A 16,062-nucleotide genomic window follows, 5' to 3' on the forward strand; every position below is an offset into this window, starting at 1 on the left:
TGATGGAATGGAAATAGCGATTTTCGTTTAGAAGTTTTGAAAGCTTTTGAGTTTTGACGTTGGTTGGTACAAATTTTGTAGTTGAACAAAATCTTGACAGATTCAAAAGTTTATGTGGGCAGAATAATAAACAGTGAAAATGCTGATGAGGAGCGTTATTTGCGGAAAACTAGTGCCAGGATATGTTCACCAATGGGGGAATAAGTGGTGGAAGATGTATTGCCGTATTTAACACTCGTTTTCATGCATGCTTTTCCTGGAGCTCGAAATTCTTCCGAGTTTTACTTGTTTGTTTATTTTGTTTAATTTTAATGGGTTCTCTTCGCAGTATGTTTAACTACTAATTTACTTTATTTTGATTTGAAACTTGGAGAGCAGATGTGGATGTGAGAAGACGGATGGATAGAAGGGTTGGGCATTACTCATTTGCATGGTTATTTTATTCTTTCTTCTCTTTGTTGGGAAATCCGACGGGATGAATATTACGCTACATTTCGTTTATTTTAGATAGGCATAAAATTTCAGTTAATGGATATATGCCGACTCGGATATTGTATTTCAGACAATTAACAAAATTCCGAGTTAAAAAAAGCTTTCACTTTGTTAGGGAATGATAGGAAATTCTTGTTTGTGAGGAGGGTAAATAATATCATATGTCAACATTTATTTTTGCGGTATGAAAATACCAATGTCATTAAGGCAGAGTAATTTTTATCAGCAAATAAGAACCCTCTTTTTGATGCTTGTGTGCCCTCAATCCCTTTTCTCTACCACTACCAAGGAACTTACTTGGACTTATGGAATCGTGATGGTATTTGGTTTCCTTCTTCCAGTCTTTACTCAGACACACACACACTTTCACTATTTCTTTTCTTCCTTGCAGTAAATTGGCTTTCTTTCCCTTCCATTCTCCATGCCCGTTCGTTGTACTTTCTTTTACTTACATACTTACCTCTGCTATATGTACATACATCCATCCATGGGAAAAGGCAAAAGTATGACAAGATATAAAATGACATCTTTCTTTATACCTTGTCTTCTGATAGAAAAAATGGAGAAAAGTATTTTCTACTGAGCATCTATGTCGTCTAACAGAATTCTTTTCATTTTATCATGTTATTAGAAAACTCAAGTTGGAGGCAAACTTCGTATCACTTGTTTTTTTCAAAGTTGATTTTACTTGGTTGCTTTCACCATGAGAAATGATTTGATCAATTTGGGGATGTGTTTTATCGATGTGTGGCACAGTTTCCTTTTATCCTGGAGACAGATTACTGTGGAATAAAATCCGAGATACTTATTCCTTCCTGAAATTCCGATCCTCCTCGTCCTCACTTTTGATTTACAGATTGAACAACAAACTCTTCTTGTTGTCTTTGTACTTGAAGGAGAAAGTTTTTTCATATAAATTGTAATTCCATAGGCGACTTATGCCGCTGCAGCGTCGTATTCTGCGGCCGCTGCGGCAAGGGCAGCATATGGCGCTGCTGCGCCTCAACCTGGTAGCGTTGCTGGGTTCCTTCCGGCGGGGTAAGAGAAAACCGGTTATGAATAAATTAAGGCTTTGTCCATGGTTTTATAAGATTTGCATAGAAATATTAATGGTAGTATCAAGCTTGGTCATTAACTGCTTCTAGCGTTGCATTCATGTAGTTAATTCCTGTCGGCTGGATTTTGCACCTTTACCTTTTTTATTTCAGGTTATTGCTCGACAGGTTTGTCTTTGGTGTTTCTTTGGACTTGTGGAACCACTACCACTCTTGTTTTTGATATCGTTATCTAAAATGCAAAAGAAACTAATGAAATGGACTAAACACGTGATAATCATTTTGCATTTTGGACAAAGATATTTTATAATTTGAAAAAATAAAATTTGATTTTGTTTTATGCTTCGCAAAAAGTTTGACTTGGTTGAAGAGAAAAGTATTTGGAAATGCTGAGTTTTACTGAACTAATTTCAGATATGGGAGGGATTTTCCGGAAACCTATCTGAGTCACAACATTGGTCCAGTGACTGGTTACGGGGTATGCGTTAGTTGAAAAACTTGTTAATTTTTGTGCATGGATTATATTTAATTGTGTGTTTCTTTAACTTTGCAGACGGCGGTGTACCGGAGTGGTTACAATAGATTTGCACCATACTAAAGACGGACTTTCTTTCGAATATTCTCATCACTTCACGACTTCAGCTTCCAAATATTTCTGGATATTAATTGACATAGTCAGTTTTTTGTGTTTAATAATTTCTGTTCGAACTATGTTTCGAATTATTAGAGTTGTAATTTTTTCACTTATTTGTTCTGTTAGAATATGTCTGACTATTTATTTGACATGTTAATTTCAATAATTTTTGACGAAGACGCATTTGTTTATTATTAATGCTGGTGGGTAAAAAAAGAATACTCGATTCGTACCTAATAATACTTCACACAATGTGAAGAGGAGGAAGAATAGTTTGTCGCCATTACGATGCGAAACGAAAAAGAAGACGAACATTTATTAGATTTAAAACAATTAGGAGTTAATATTATAACCTGTAAAAGTAAATCCACTCGACTGTTCTTTTAGTGTTCCTATATATATACTTATTTCCGTGAAAAGTAAGTCAGTTTAAAAATTGTGTTATTTTGTTATTCTTATACGTCTCAGATTTATTCATACGACACACACGTGGGGGCAACTATTACCACCTCTTATTAGTTCATGCATATTATTATATAGAGATTTTGAAAAATATTTCACTATTCATATTAAAAAGCACTGCTCAAACAAAGGTTGAAAATAATTCGTCAACGTTAAAATGTTAAGAATTGAGATTAAGCCAAGCCAAGCCACAATTCGCATGTTTTTGATACATTATACAGTTTACAAATGATTAGGGAAGAGAGATTCGTGTTAACACATGTAATATGTAATGTTGTGCATTTGTATAACTCAATATACTTTACTTTTTTATAAAAGTCGATTCAAACTATTGTAGATCTGCCAATATTGATCTGATATACGAGACAGATAGATCTGCTGACACTGTCTCATGAAATTATTACAGATACACCAACAGGCTAAAATGCCATATTTATTTATTACAGAGGGGTATATGAAATCTGTTCATTTAATTTATTTTGATTAAAATACTTCTTCAATTCCTTTTTCATTCTGATGAAATTGTTATACGTTTGCTTATGAGAGCCTCTTAATATCCCTTGTAAATCTTTAAGAATTTTGTTTAGTTTTTCCAATATGTATAGGCTTGCGCAATACATTTTCCCAACCGTGTGTGTACCAGAGCAATTAAATTGTAGGTAGGGAATAGTGATTGGTAAAAGTACGATGATTATAATAATGATCTGATAATGATTACTAAGCGATACTGCTGAACTTACTGCGAATTATTGTTCGATTCATTATTTATGTGCCAACTAAATACTAACTAATGTATATTATCGATCTACTTACATACATCGCTCCAGATTAAAGAGCACCGATTATGATATTCATACGCGATATGTAATAAGAATACTACTCATTAGAGGTAATTATCATGTAAGGTTTGCATTATACATATGTCGAGTCTAAAAAAGAGGAAAAGTGAAAACTTGTACATTTTGACCTATTAGATGAAAAGTTCTTGTTATTGTTACTAGTTGTGCAGGCTAATTGTTAGTATAAAAGCAGAAAAGGTGATTCACGAATGATTATGTGAAACAGAAATGCAACACAATTCTGGAAAGTGATAGTAAAAAAAGAACCCACTTGCCATATTAGGAATAAGTTTGTTTGACACACATAAATACAAATTAAAACAAGTTATAAAAATAATAACGGTAGCATAATAATTTGCAAAATTTTAAAAAACGTTAAATATTTAGTACGCTTTCAAATATAGATTGGATCATGTAAAGAATAAGGGAAAAAATATTATTTTGGCACAAAATCAATCTCTCGTCTTTCCTTGTATGTATTTTTCTCTTCCATAATTCGGCACATTCCAAGTCATTGTCTCATTAATGTGTGCGTTGTGCCCTCAAAATTACCAATCTCTACATAAATATGCAATTTCTATCTATTTACTTACCATTTATTAAGAAAGTGCTTGCAAATTGAATTTTTATTGACTGTAGTAAAAGGCTTGTCAAGTTAGTCACTAGATTAAAATATCTAGCCAATAATATAAATGATTATGATGATGATATTTTGATAGTATTTTGATCAAAGCAACGAAAAGAAGCACGTTATTATTATGCATAATGACATGATGTCGACATTTGCCATTTTGCTTAAATACGTTTCTTGCATTTTCCTCTTTTTTTGAACACTAAACAAAATGAAATTTGTTTGCAGCTACTAAAAAAACATTAAAATTATAGCCATCGTTAAAAAATACCTAGAATATTTAAGTATAGTGAAAAAAGTGGGAACAATTACCACGACACACTCAATTGAAATTATTATTCAATTACTAAAGAATGTTAGTCATAAAAATAAGTAATAAAAGGAAAGATGATAAGGTGGAGAGAGGTCACATCAGAAGAAAGAGAAGCTATAATTTAATGGATATCTTGATTACTTTTGCGTATATTATTGTTACTTCTACTTCTGATAAGGATGAAAAAAGCAAGTGCAGCTCCTATTACCAAACTAGTTGTGTTGAACTCTAAACATAAAGTCTGAACTGGAAAAGAAGCATAATTTTTAACACACTCTCGTTTTGTTGTGTTTAGTCAAATTAATTAATTATTTTTTGTTAGCTTATGTACTACAACATGTTATTAGTTGTAAAACCCTGATTTTATCTTCTTCATGATCATAACGCGTAATATATACTGTAATATATTGAGTTTGTCTTAAAATGTTACATGATTGTTGTGAAAGAGAAATAAGGGCATGTAACGGAATAACTTGCCGAAAAAAAGTAAAAAAGAGGTTAGAGTTAAGATTAGTTAGGTTTAAGGATAGAATTGATTGCCATGATATTCTATAAATATATACGAATTGATTACTATACATAATGTACATGGAAGGGAAAATCTTCTTCCATTATACCAACCAACTCAGTAAATATTAAAATAAATATTACATAAATAAATCATTTTGAATTGAACAAAGGATATAATTGTGTGATGTTAATTTTCACTATTTTTCATCTTTTCACTTTTCATCTTTCTGGGTGCAAATTCAGTAATAATTTTGATCTGTAGTTAACCGGCGGAGTATGCTTACAAGAAGATTTTTATTGCATTTGTATAAGTAAGGAAGTAAAATACGAGTATGAACAAGTAAAATTTTGTTTTTTGAAGCACTATGGCATGACTGTAATATTTAACAAGACTTATGAAGACTGTTGTGGAATTTCAAATGGAAGCATGATTAATCAAAGTGACTTTTTTTAGAATGTTGAATTGAACAACAGGTACGGCACTGCACATCATTATTTCATAGAGCATGGCATTTAGGAATGAATTTCAAGAGAATTAAAAATTTTGTTTTTTGTATTGCATTATGAGATTTGAAGAATATTTACTTCTTTTTAACACGGTTCATGTCAAATCCAACACTTCTGAGGAGATTTGCTGAAGGTCCAGAGGGTCCATCTTGACTTTGGAAAGATTCTAATATATTGGCTAAAGCGTTCATGTCAATGTTGACGGGAGTTAGACCTTCCTCTTGATCAAATTCGTCTAGTTCTGTTACGGAGGCGGTGGCAATTTTGGGAGATTTTGAAGAAGATGGTCCTTGAGTGGTGGAACTGGTAGAAGATGACGATGGAACCGTTTTGGAGGAGGAAGGACTTGCTCCATTTTTTGGGTGTGACTTGAAACTTTGACCAATAGTTGTGGAGGCAAGTTCAGTATCCATCTGATCCATTATTCCAAAGAATTCTCGCGATTCTGTGCTAAATTGGTGCATTTTGCTTATGCTCTCCAAATCCGCTTTGTATTCGTCTTCATCACTTCCGAAGGAGTCGTCGGAAGCTTCCCAATCTTTGTCTGGAGCGCCTAAATCTGTTTATAGAAAATAATCCGTGTTATTTATAATATTAATTCAGTAAATCGAGACAAATGAGAATGTATGTATTAATTTACCATGAAGTAATTTATCCATTGCCGATACAAAGTCGTCCGCTCTGAAGTCAATTTCTCCAAAGCTATCGATTTGCGAGTCCCCAGCGGCGGCTCCATTCTCGCGTGGCGATCCTGATGACGAGCTGTTTGAGAGATGACTTGTGGAATCACTAGAAAAGATGAAATTTATTGTATAAAAAATAATAATAACAAAAACTTGTTATTTCCACATACCCAACCGGTTCTACTCCAGAGAAGTCAGAAATCTGCTTCATAAATTCTTTCAATTTAGATGGAATATCATTTGGGTTTAACCCCCCTGAATTAAACTTTGCTTGTAATAGAGATTCCAAATCTTCCGGTTTGATAGCTAGCCATGAATCGTCTGAAAAATAAAATAATAATTACACAAATACATAAAAATACATACAAATAAATGTATATAGTCAAATTATTTAGCATCGGTCAATAATAATAAGCATCCACATACCATCGTCTTCTGGAAGTGTTTCACTTTCGCTCTGGAGCTGGTCTAAATCGACTTTGACAGTGTCCGCCAAATGTTTGACTTCCTGACATACAGATTCTTTCCAAGAAAATACGGGATGGCTAGCAGAGGAATTACCGTCTACATTTGCCAAATTCGTTTTGTAAAAGTCTTTTGCCCCAGAGAGCAGATCCTGATATGGTTTTGACCCCTCCATATATCCACGAAAGTAGCCCGTCTTCTTTAAGGCTTCCTCATAACGAAGCCAACCAAAATTATCGCCATCACAGGTTTCCACTCCATTGGTCGATGATGGCGCAGATGAATTCCCTCGACCTTGTTCTAATACAATTTCGAATCCGGTTGTCTGTAACACAAAAAACTTGAAATAAGGATAAAGTTGTACTATGATTTTATGTTCTTGTGTTACCAGTTTTGCACCCAAACTGTGTGCCTTGTACTCGGATGATGACGGGCTTTGAGAAGGCCAACCGGATCGTCTGTCTGGACGAAAATCTTGTTTCGTCAACATGGCATATAAGCACTTGGTAAAACGGACGCGTGATTTTACCAATCCGTTTCCAGGCTTGAAGGTTTTCATCAGTCTTGTCGCCTAAATATATTTAAATAATAATTAGTCTATATTTAAAATAAAGTTGCATGGATAAAGTAAATTATTACTTTTAAACTAATCGGATCTCTCAGATAAAATGCAAGTGATCCCACTGAAACAAGGGATGGCTTCTCCTTTAATATAGTGGCAAGAAGTGGTGGCAAGAATATTTTGACATGGTAGAAATTCTCCTCCATCTTTTGTGGATAGTTGCCGATACGATTGGTAATTACTTTTTGGATACTTTCGTTCGCAACGGATGCGGATATTGGATTTTGCCGTATGGTATGAACAGCTTGAGCAATTTTTAAACCGTCGTCCTCCGTACAGTTGGGCGTCAGTTCGTTCGGGATGAGATGAACTTTCCCTTGACGTAGGTAAACCTAAATAAGTAGGAAATTTATATTTGCTGTTTACTGAAGAAAACGGACTAAATTGAACTCACCCTATTTTTACAGCATTCATCGGACTCTGCCCAATCGGGGAGATGGTCAGCTGCCTCAATTAATAGAAATTCCCCATCATTATCGTCCACCCTAAGATGGAATCATAGTCATTATTTATTATTACCAAAGTTTGAAACATTTGTATCGATTAATTGACTAAACAAATCACTTACTTGACCACCAACTCTGGAAACATCTTGCTCAATTCTCGTAAAATGAACACAATAAACCATTCGTCTTCCAAATTGTCACCAAAATGAGTCATCCCGTAAAAGTATGGCAAGTTATCATCTCCATTGTGACATTTCTCCTGCTGACCTTCGGTGTCATCTTCATCATCAAATGATGACAACGGAGCAAGTCCTCGTCTCAAAAGAAATGGCTCGTTGTGCCAGATGTAATCTCCAATAATGGTTTGGCATGCGGCACTGAGTCGAAATAGTTGTTCTTGCAGGTCAGATGACGATGAGGATGAGGGGAAGATAAAATACCGCACCCATTCGTCATGTTTTTCAGGTTGAAGGACGTCTTTTAGGGTGGCCATGACTTGTAATGTCCGCCTTTCAGTCAATTAAACCTAAACAATTTAAAAAATTTGTTTACTTAAATATTTATGGATCATCAAAAATTACCAGAAAATTACAAATTACAACTTCCAACTTACCAAAATCAGACGAAGTTCAATGCAAATAATCTCAAATCCCAACCACACAAAATAAAACCAAAGACTGAATTGTTAAATGGCACTACTTGAATTTGTCTTTATATAGTTAGCTAATCTACCACCGCAATTAGTTAAATTAATTGTTTCACAAAATGAAAATCATAATTTTTATTTTTATTCCGGTTGTAAAATTTTATTTTGAAAATCGCGAGGAGATCAGCAGTGCGGTCTCTGCTGTTGCTGGATTCTGCTGGCTGGTGGGAACTGGGAGCGATGACTCAACTCTCAAAATACACAAACACTTCTTCCTTCGATCTTTTTTTATTATTTTTTTCCAGAAATTTTGTAAAGATGTAAAAATAATTATTAATTTTGAGTAACACATATACTTAATTTGCATAATTTTTATCGTCCATTGTTCTTCATTGTCTTCATCATTCTGACTGGAGCGGATTCGCACAACAATTGATTCTCAGATGAAGGAAGTAAACAAATAATAAAATGAAGAAACACGTGCAATTAAATTTTGAAGTGTACTAAAAAGTAATGGTTTAATTAAACCATTAATTTGAGGAGGAGGAGGCCGACAAAATATATTTATTTTTCCGGTCTTGAGTTCCAACTTTCCAATTTGGGGTGGTTAGTCGCTTATCGGTTTACCAAGAGAGTCGAACGCTGGGATAGGAATGAGAAAATCGCATTAAGGTAAGGTTATAAATTGAATCAATTTTAGTAATTAGTGTTGAATTAACTATTTTTGAAGTCAAGCGTCCTCCTCATTTTATTTCATGTCATTTTTTCACTAATTAATTTATGAGTTGGATTTAAGTGTGACTGACGCCTGACGTACAATAAGAAATTATTATGGCATTTTATTTTGGAATAATTGAAATATTTAACCAATATTTGAGTGGAACAGGACAGAAACAAGTATTCATAACATAATATGTAACACTGGAATGTCTGCAGTCTGTGTCGTCCTCGTCATTGTGTTGGCACTTGAGTCTTTTGGCCATTAATTATCAAATTTAAGTGTCGTCGAGCTCGAGACAAGAAGTTGCACAAGCAATTTTTTATTAGTTATGGCCATGCATGCATCAGAAAAAAATGGAACATTATACAACGGTCTAAATTCGCATGTGGCATGAATTAATGAATTCAGCATTGAAAATGATTGTTCGCTTTACATGGTGAGATAATGCTGGAAAAAATTGGGCTAAATGTTACCAGTTAAAACTAATTGTGGTTAGGAGTCGGGTTTCAAAAATGTGTATAGTTACATATCCACACTCAGGGTGGGTGGCCATTGATTAGCAAAATGTTTTTTTATTTTTGCATGTGCGAAACAAATGCACATATTTAACGACCAGGGAGGACTAATTGTTGTCGATTACCCCCATTTAGGTAACGAGGAAAATGACTGTCTAGCCATATCATTCATCACTTCATCATTAGAGAACGTATACAGAATGAGATGATAATTCCACTGTTCGAAATAAATATTTTGTCAGTCGTTCGTTCTGATGTTTATGATACGATACTTTGTGTAATTATCTTGTTTTATGTATGTAAATGGATGATTGATGTGACAGAAACTACCGGTATTTTAATATGTTGGGTTTGGTCACATAATAACTCTTTGCGTGTTACTGGCATTTTTGGATCATTTTACGACTGTGGCTTGATAAGAGCAGAGGTCAGGGATTTCCGTCTTCTCTGCACACATACATAGTATGATATGTGCATGAAAAAAAAATTGCTGGGGTTGATATCTACCTTAACGTTGTTTATATCTAATTAATAATCTTGTTTTTGTTGATTTGTAACTTTAGGTGGTGCGGAATAAGAGGAGGAATGTCAAAGCTGTCATTTTGGATCATTTCTTTAACAGATGCAAAACTTGAATTTATTTCGGGTAAGTTATATGCAGTATTTACAAGTATTATATTAATTAATGTAAAGTTAATTGACAATTGTTCTGAAATATTACAGAATGAGACAAGTTCTGCATTTTTACATGTACAGTGTCTCCGTCGGTGAAGGTATTTTTCGCCAAAGTGGTTCAGCCGTTGCACATCCCTTAACGTGCAACTGCACCATCCTCACTTCATCTTCGCCACCGCAATGAAAAGAAAGTCTTCAAAACCTGCTAATTACGACATCACAGCAATGTCCGGAGGGACGGCGTCACGAATGAGTTTGGAGCGTCACCGTCCCGGCCCTGCAATTTGCCGATTTTTTATCAAGTATCGATGCTTCGTTGTCCCAATTGGTCTGTTCATGTTGGTGCATTTGATTCTGGCCGTCTGTCTAACATATCTTCATTGTGCGGAAGACATTATTGATGACCATCATGGGTTAAGGAGTACAAAGTCAAATGCGGTATGCATTTAGTTTAGATGATTCCTTAGTCAATGATAATTTATGGGATAATTTATTTTTCCAGACATCACATAGTTCGGCAACTTTAGATTTAGAAAGTTTAGCTTTCATACCTGAATGCAACATTACATCACGGGAAGCAGTATCAGCAATCCAACGGGCGAAAACCCAACAATGCAAAGAGCAACTGGCTACTACGGTAAGATTTAAGCGTTGCACCAAAATATTTAGGTTTCGCATTAATTACATCATTAATCATCATTAATCATCATTAATCATTAATTACAAGGATAAAAAAAATAAATATACAATTTATACTATTGCCATAAAAGTATAATTTGTATTTTATATAGGCGTGCAAAATTGCAACGAATACCTTGTATCCGACGAGGTTAAGTCGGCAATGTGCGAACAATGGTTAGTTGTATAAGTTATATCCATATAAAGTTTTTGGATGAGAATTATAGTTGAATATTTTTGTTGCCTTTCTAGAAACTGTTTTTGGAAAACGTGTTGGGTGCTTCCGAGATAATAAGAAACACAGAATCCTTCCAGATTCCTTCCTTATCATGAAGGAGAGAAATTCTCCATTAAATTGTATCGAAATGTGCCTTCAATCCGGTAACTTTAGTTCATTTATTGCTGTCTCATTTTTAATATTATATGCAAAGGTGAATAGTGATGATTCGACAAATTTTCTTTAGGTTTCCAATATGCCGGAGTACAATACGGGTATCTGCCAGTCATTATTAATATTGAATTGTTGAGAAAGTTTTGACAAAAGTCGTATCCTTACTTTACAGAGTTGAATGTTTTTGTGGCAACTCTGAGCCGTCCTCCAAGGAAATTCCTGTTACCGAATGCAATATGAAATGTCCAGATTCATCTCTTTCAAACTATGAATATTGTGGGGGTTACTTTGCCATTGATATTTTTGAAACTGGTATTTCTCAAAGTAAGAATTTTTTCATTTCTGTACCAACTTTTATTTCAAAACTTGCTGAATTAAATTAAATTCTTTTAAACCAGGTCAAGACGGAAAATCAAATGTTATTGGATTGGAAGATTACGATCCAGATTTGACAATGGTTTCAAAACCTGCAAGGATTGTTTTTTTCTTGACATTAAATGGTAATGCAAGTTTATTAAATAATATATCGGGCTTGTGTTTACGAGAATTGCACACGAATCCTTAAACGAATACTTAACATTTTTCAAATGTGATAACCTGCAGGTAGATCGATCAGACAAGTCTTTCGACTAATTAAAGCGCTATTTCATGAAAAGCATTACTTTTACATCCACGTCGATTCGGTAAGACATACAATATTGTCCGGTATATGCGCCAATAATAATATGTACATAATAATAATTAACCATTGAATCCCAGAGGCAAGATTACTTGTACCGAGAGCTCTTGTCTTTATCGCACAAACTACCCAATAATTTCAAATTCATGACCAAACGCCGTGGCACAATTTGGGGCGGTGCAAGTTTGCTGACTATTCTTTTGGAAGGGATGAGAGACCTCGTAGTGAACCACAAAGACTGGGAGTGGGACTATGTCATTAATTTAAGTGAATCGGATTTCCCGTTAAAGTAAGTAATTTCAAATCATTTAGATACATAACACTTTCTTTGACAGATTTTAATTTTCTGTGTTTTTTTTTCAGGACGACAAGCAAGCTGGAGTACTTTTTAAGCATAAATAATGGAAAGAATTTTTTGAAAAGTCATGGCAGAGATGTTCAAAAATTTATTCAGAAGCAAGGGCTGGATAAAACATTTGACGAGTGTGAGTACCGCATGTGGAGAGTCGGGGATAGAAAATTGCCCACTGGAATCCTGATGGACGGAGGTAGTGACTGGATTGCCCTCCATCGAGATTTTGTGAAATACACGGTTGAATCGGAAGATGAATTGGTAGCCGGACTGAAAATTGTTTTCAAACACACTCTTCTACCTGCTGAAGTAAAAACCTCATGATTATAAAATTTCGCCAAAACTAATTTCAGCTTTAGTAAGATGGATTATTATGTATTTTCAGAGTTTCTTCCACATTTTGCTAAGAAATTCTGAAATGTGCGACACTTTTGTTGATAATAATTTGCATGTGACAAACTGGAGACGAAAACTTGGGTGTAAATGTCAATATCGGAATATAGTTGACTGGTGTGGATGTTCACCGAACGATTTTCGACTCGCAGATTGGAGTAGACTTCAGGTAACAAGAAATTTTAAATAATTTAGTAAATTCGTAATATGTTATACTTTATTTTATCCTTTGGTTGGTTCAGCTTACAGACGCTCGGCTCTTATTTTTTGGGAGAAAGTTTGAACCCATCGTAAACCAAGGGATAATTAATCAACTCGAAGGCTGGTTGTATCCAGAACGATTTGAGAAGAATTATCCAACCATGGACCGATTTTGGCTCAGTTTGTACCATCATCATGACCTATCACCGAAACCTGATGATGCTACAGTCACTTTGGTACTACAAATTTTTCTGATTTTATATTTTAGTTAATATCTGAACATTTTGTAATGATTTGTTATGCTATATTTTTTACAGGGACAATCTTTGAGTAGAATTTCTGCCAAGCGTTTTCTGCTCCGATGTTTTCCGTCATTGTCATCAGAAGATCCCAGTTTGGATAGGAATATCTTTTCCACGTTCGGAATTGACCTGATTGAAATAACGGCATATAACCATGAAGATCAACTGGAAGGAATTTTAGCAAAGTTTCATGCAACAACTGTGGATGAGCATGGAGAAGAGTTGGCATTTGGTTTGGAGGCTTGGTTCAGGCAGGAAACGAATGTTGAGGCTGGTGCAGTAAATCGTAGAACGTTGGAATTTCAAAATAAATTACAGGTAATTACTCAATAGTGGTAAATACTTATATATTTTTCTAAAAAAAACTTTGTCACTCTAAAATAGGGTTTGAAAGTTGGGAGCGATTACGAGCAGAAGGAACAGATTTTTCGAAATTTTGCTGGAGCCCTGGGACCTTTTAGCGAGCCTACTTTAACGTACAGTGTCAACACTGATGAAACTTTTAACATTTCTGTTGCTTGGATTGATCCTCACAACGTAGTTCGCTCTGTTACCAATGTTTCTGCGTCTGATGGATCAACGGTATTGCACTTTCATAATGATATTTAATTGTTGATAGCAATACCTTATTATTTTTTTTATTGAAGGCAAATTTCATAAAACCGACACTGAAGCATCCGTTAGTCCCCGGAACTTGGACGGTAAAAATATTTACTGTGGACCGAGACTTACTCTATAGGGTGAAGTTTTTGGTTTTGCCGTTAGAAATTTATCAGGGAGACATAATATCACTTTCAGATAGGAGGTAATTAAGTGATCTATTATTTTTTGTTATCAAAGTCAAATATATAATAAGTATAGGTGTGTATTTAATTTGTTTGCTATAAATTTCAGATTTGTAAATTCAGAAGAGTTCGATGAATCTGATATGCGCGGAACTCTTACTTCTTCTAGTCATGATTTGCAATTAAAAATTGATGATCTTACTTCGAGGTAAGTAAATGAAATATCTCTCATGCAAATAAAAATAAAAAATCGAGCCGTTTTAAAAATTATGTCTTTTTCGTCGCAGGAAATATACACTTCAAGATTTTTGTTTGGAGAAACGCGTCGATTATAAAACTCTGTCAAGCTGGAAGTTAAAAATTAGTGACTCTACTGGAGATTTTAAGAATCAGTACGAATCCCACGAAAAAGAAATGCAGGATTCTTTTGAAAATCTGGAAACGTCACTCTGCTCCCATACGCAGTGGAGCTCTTTTTATCCCGACCCCAAATCCACCATTACTGGAATTGACCCACACACTGGACTTTTGATGCCATAGAATGATGAGAGATTGCAACGCAATAATTGATGCAATATTATGCAAAACTGACTTAGACTTTATTATTCTTACTCCAATTTAATTCCTCGAGCTTCTGTGTTTTAAACTTGACGACTCCGAGTGCTTCCGTTTTTAGTTTATTCCTTGCATTGATATTATTATAAGCTGTTTATGCATTGATATTATTATAAGCTGTTTATGCATTGATATTGAAGTGTCATAATAATTTATAGAATAACATAATAACCTAAAACTTAACCATCTTGTTCATTGAACGGTTCAGTACAAACTGAAAACCATAATTTTGTGATGCAATATGATCTGATCCAGCCCAACCAAAGTATGTAAAAGGGTTTGACAAATTTTATTGTGTTCTTTTCTTTCAATTTTGTTTGTCCTCTTTATTACAATTATTAAGTAGCTTCAGCTACTTTATGTGAAGACTTTGTCTGTCTGTCTGTCTGTCAGCAGGATAACGGGAGAACGGATAAAGATAATCGAAATCGGTTTTAGCCATCATACATAATACCCCAGGGGGAGGATCCTATCAACTTTTGGGTGCAACCGGACCACACCCCCGGTCGCCAGGGGGTGTGGTCGGGGCAAAATGAGATTTTTAGTGCAATTGAATCTATGGATGAAATGGAGTGAAATTTTGAGTTCCCCCGTTGTGCCACACCCCCCGGGCGCCAGGGGGTGTGGTCGGGGCAAAATGAGATTTTTGAAAAAATTGAATGCATAGATGAAATACAGTAAAATCAAGTGCTCCCGAGTTGTGCCACACCCCCTCGTCACTAGGGGGTGTGGTCGGGGCAAAATGAGATTTTTGAAAAAATTGAATGTATAGATGAAATACAGTAAAATCAAGTGTTCCCGCGATGTCGTGGGAGTGCTTGGAGTGAAGTAGTCTGAAGCTACTTCCGTATGCGCGTTTGCGACGGTTTATTATGTGTATAATTCTGCTGACTGATTATTATTGTTGAGATTGAGACAGTTTTTTTGATTCGTGCCAAGTAAAATTTGTTATGTGATTTTCTGCAGTTTGTTTGAGGTATGAGTTTTATAACCGCAAGTTAAGTTTCCATTTTACAACAAGGACGCATAATAATTTACAACAATTATCGAGAATTTTCTTTGTTACCCAATGTTATTTATGACTTACAGACTCATTTGTACTTACCTACCAAGAAATTGGTATACATCTAATTGAAAGGAGAAGTATAGGTATGAAGGAGTTTTAGTATGAATAATACAATTTAGTGATATTACATAGAATAATAGAATCGCGATATAATCGAAGCGAATCCTGCCTAACCAACTGGAACTAACTACCTAACTACCTACCCCTCGACCTAAAGCAATAGGTAAAGTTGATGACGACGACGACTTTGTAGATATAGAAGTCTTATCATCATAGTACCTTTAAAATTGTCTTTCCTTTATTGTTAACCATACATATTTACTTGTAGAGCTTTGTAGATCCAGTGAGCTAAAAATGCTGAAAATAAATAAAAGATTAAAAACA

The 16,062-nt window shown here is 34.7% G+C and overlaps 3 protein-coding genes across 12 annotated transcripts in view; 2 read left to right on the forward strand and 1 right to left on the reverse strand.

Moving 5' to 3' along the window:
• LOC110849570 (RNA binding protein fox-1 homolog 1-like) overlaps window positions 1-4,924 on the forward strand; it is a 55,577-nt gene extending 50,653 nt beyond the window's left edge. For 5 of the 8 annotated variants that reach the window (XM_035851177.1, XM_035851180.1, XM_022097003.2 and 2 more), the window contains 4 exons: window positions 1,424-1,530; window positions 1,701-1,715; window positions 1,962-2,025; window positions 2,101-4,924. In XM_035851177.1, coding sequence (XP_035707070.1) covers window positions 1,424-1,530; window positions 1,701-1,715; window positions 1,962-2,025; window positions 2,101-2,145 — 231 coding nt within the window. In that variant the 3' untranslated portion in view covers window positions 2,146-4,924. The remainder of the gene's footprint in view (window positions 1-1,423; window positions 1,531-1,700; window positions 1,716-1,961; window positions 2,026-2,100) is intronic. The other 3 variants (XM_035851179.1, XM_035851178.1, XM_035851176.1) reach the window with 2 other exon arrangements.
• A 287-nt stretch (window positions 4,925-5,211) lies between these two features.
• Window positions 5,212-8,503, reverse strand: LOC110849569 (protein ecdysoneless homolog). Its single transcript, XM_022097002.2, has 9 exons — window positions 8,273-8,503; window positions 7,782-8,185; window positions 7,608-7,698; window positions 7,231-7,545; window positions 6,980-7,162; window positions 6,553-6,916; window positions 6,297-6,447; window positions 6,084-6,232; window positions 5,212-6,002 (listed from the first exon to the last, which is right to left on the reverse strand). Exons 2-9 carry the CDS (start codon window positions 8,150-8,152, stop codon window positions 5,518-5,520), a joined length of 2,109 nt encoding a protein of 702 aa, XP_021952694.1. The 5' UTR covers window positions 8,153-8,185; window positions 8,273-8,503; the 3' UTR covers window positions 5,212-5,517.
• A 56-nt stretch (window positions 8,504-8,559) lies between these two features.
• Window positions 8,560-16,062, forward strand: LOC110848438 (xylosyltransferase oxt). Of its 3 annotated transcripts, none has more exons than XM_035851174.1 (20): window positions 8,560-8,977; window positions 10,105-10,187; window positions 10,265-10,654; window positions 10,719-10,853; window positions 11,008-11,071; window positions 11,147-11,275; window positions 11,359-11,386; window positions 11,458-11,609; window positions 11,684-11,785; window positions 11,889-11,968; window positions 12,045-12,253; window positions 12,328-12,625; window positions 12,702-12,878; window positions 12,952-13,146; window positions 13,228-13,530; window positions 13,597-13,794; window positions 13,860-14,017; window positions 14,107-14,205; window positions 14,285-14,889; window positions 15,522-16,062. In XM_035851174.1, the coding sequence occupies exons 3-19, from the start codon at window positions 10,397-10,399 to the stop codon at window positions 14,535-14,537; spliced, it is 2,838 nt and encodes a 945-aa protein (XP_035707067.1). In that variant the 5' UTR covers window positions 8,560-8,977; window positions 10,105-10,187; window positions 10,265-10,396; the 3' UTR covers window positions 14,538-14,889; window positions 15,522-16,062. The 3 variants fall into 3 exon arrangements, with proteins under 3 accessions (XP_035707067.1, XP_021951352.1, XP_035707068.1); XM_022095660.2 differs by having other exon boundaries at window positions 14,285-14,877; XM_035851175.1 differs by having other exon boundaries at window positions 14,285-14,877; window positions 15,702-16,062.

Source organism: Folsomia candida, unplaced genomic scaffold (genome assembly GCF_002217175.1).
Source record: "Folsomia candida strain VU population unplaced genomic scaffold, ASM221717v1 Fcan01_Sc004, whole genome shotgun sequence".
NCBI classification, from domain to species: Eukaryota; Metazoa; Arthropoda; class Collembola; order Entomobryomorpha; family Isotomidae; genus Folsomia; species Folsomia candida.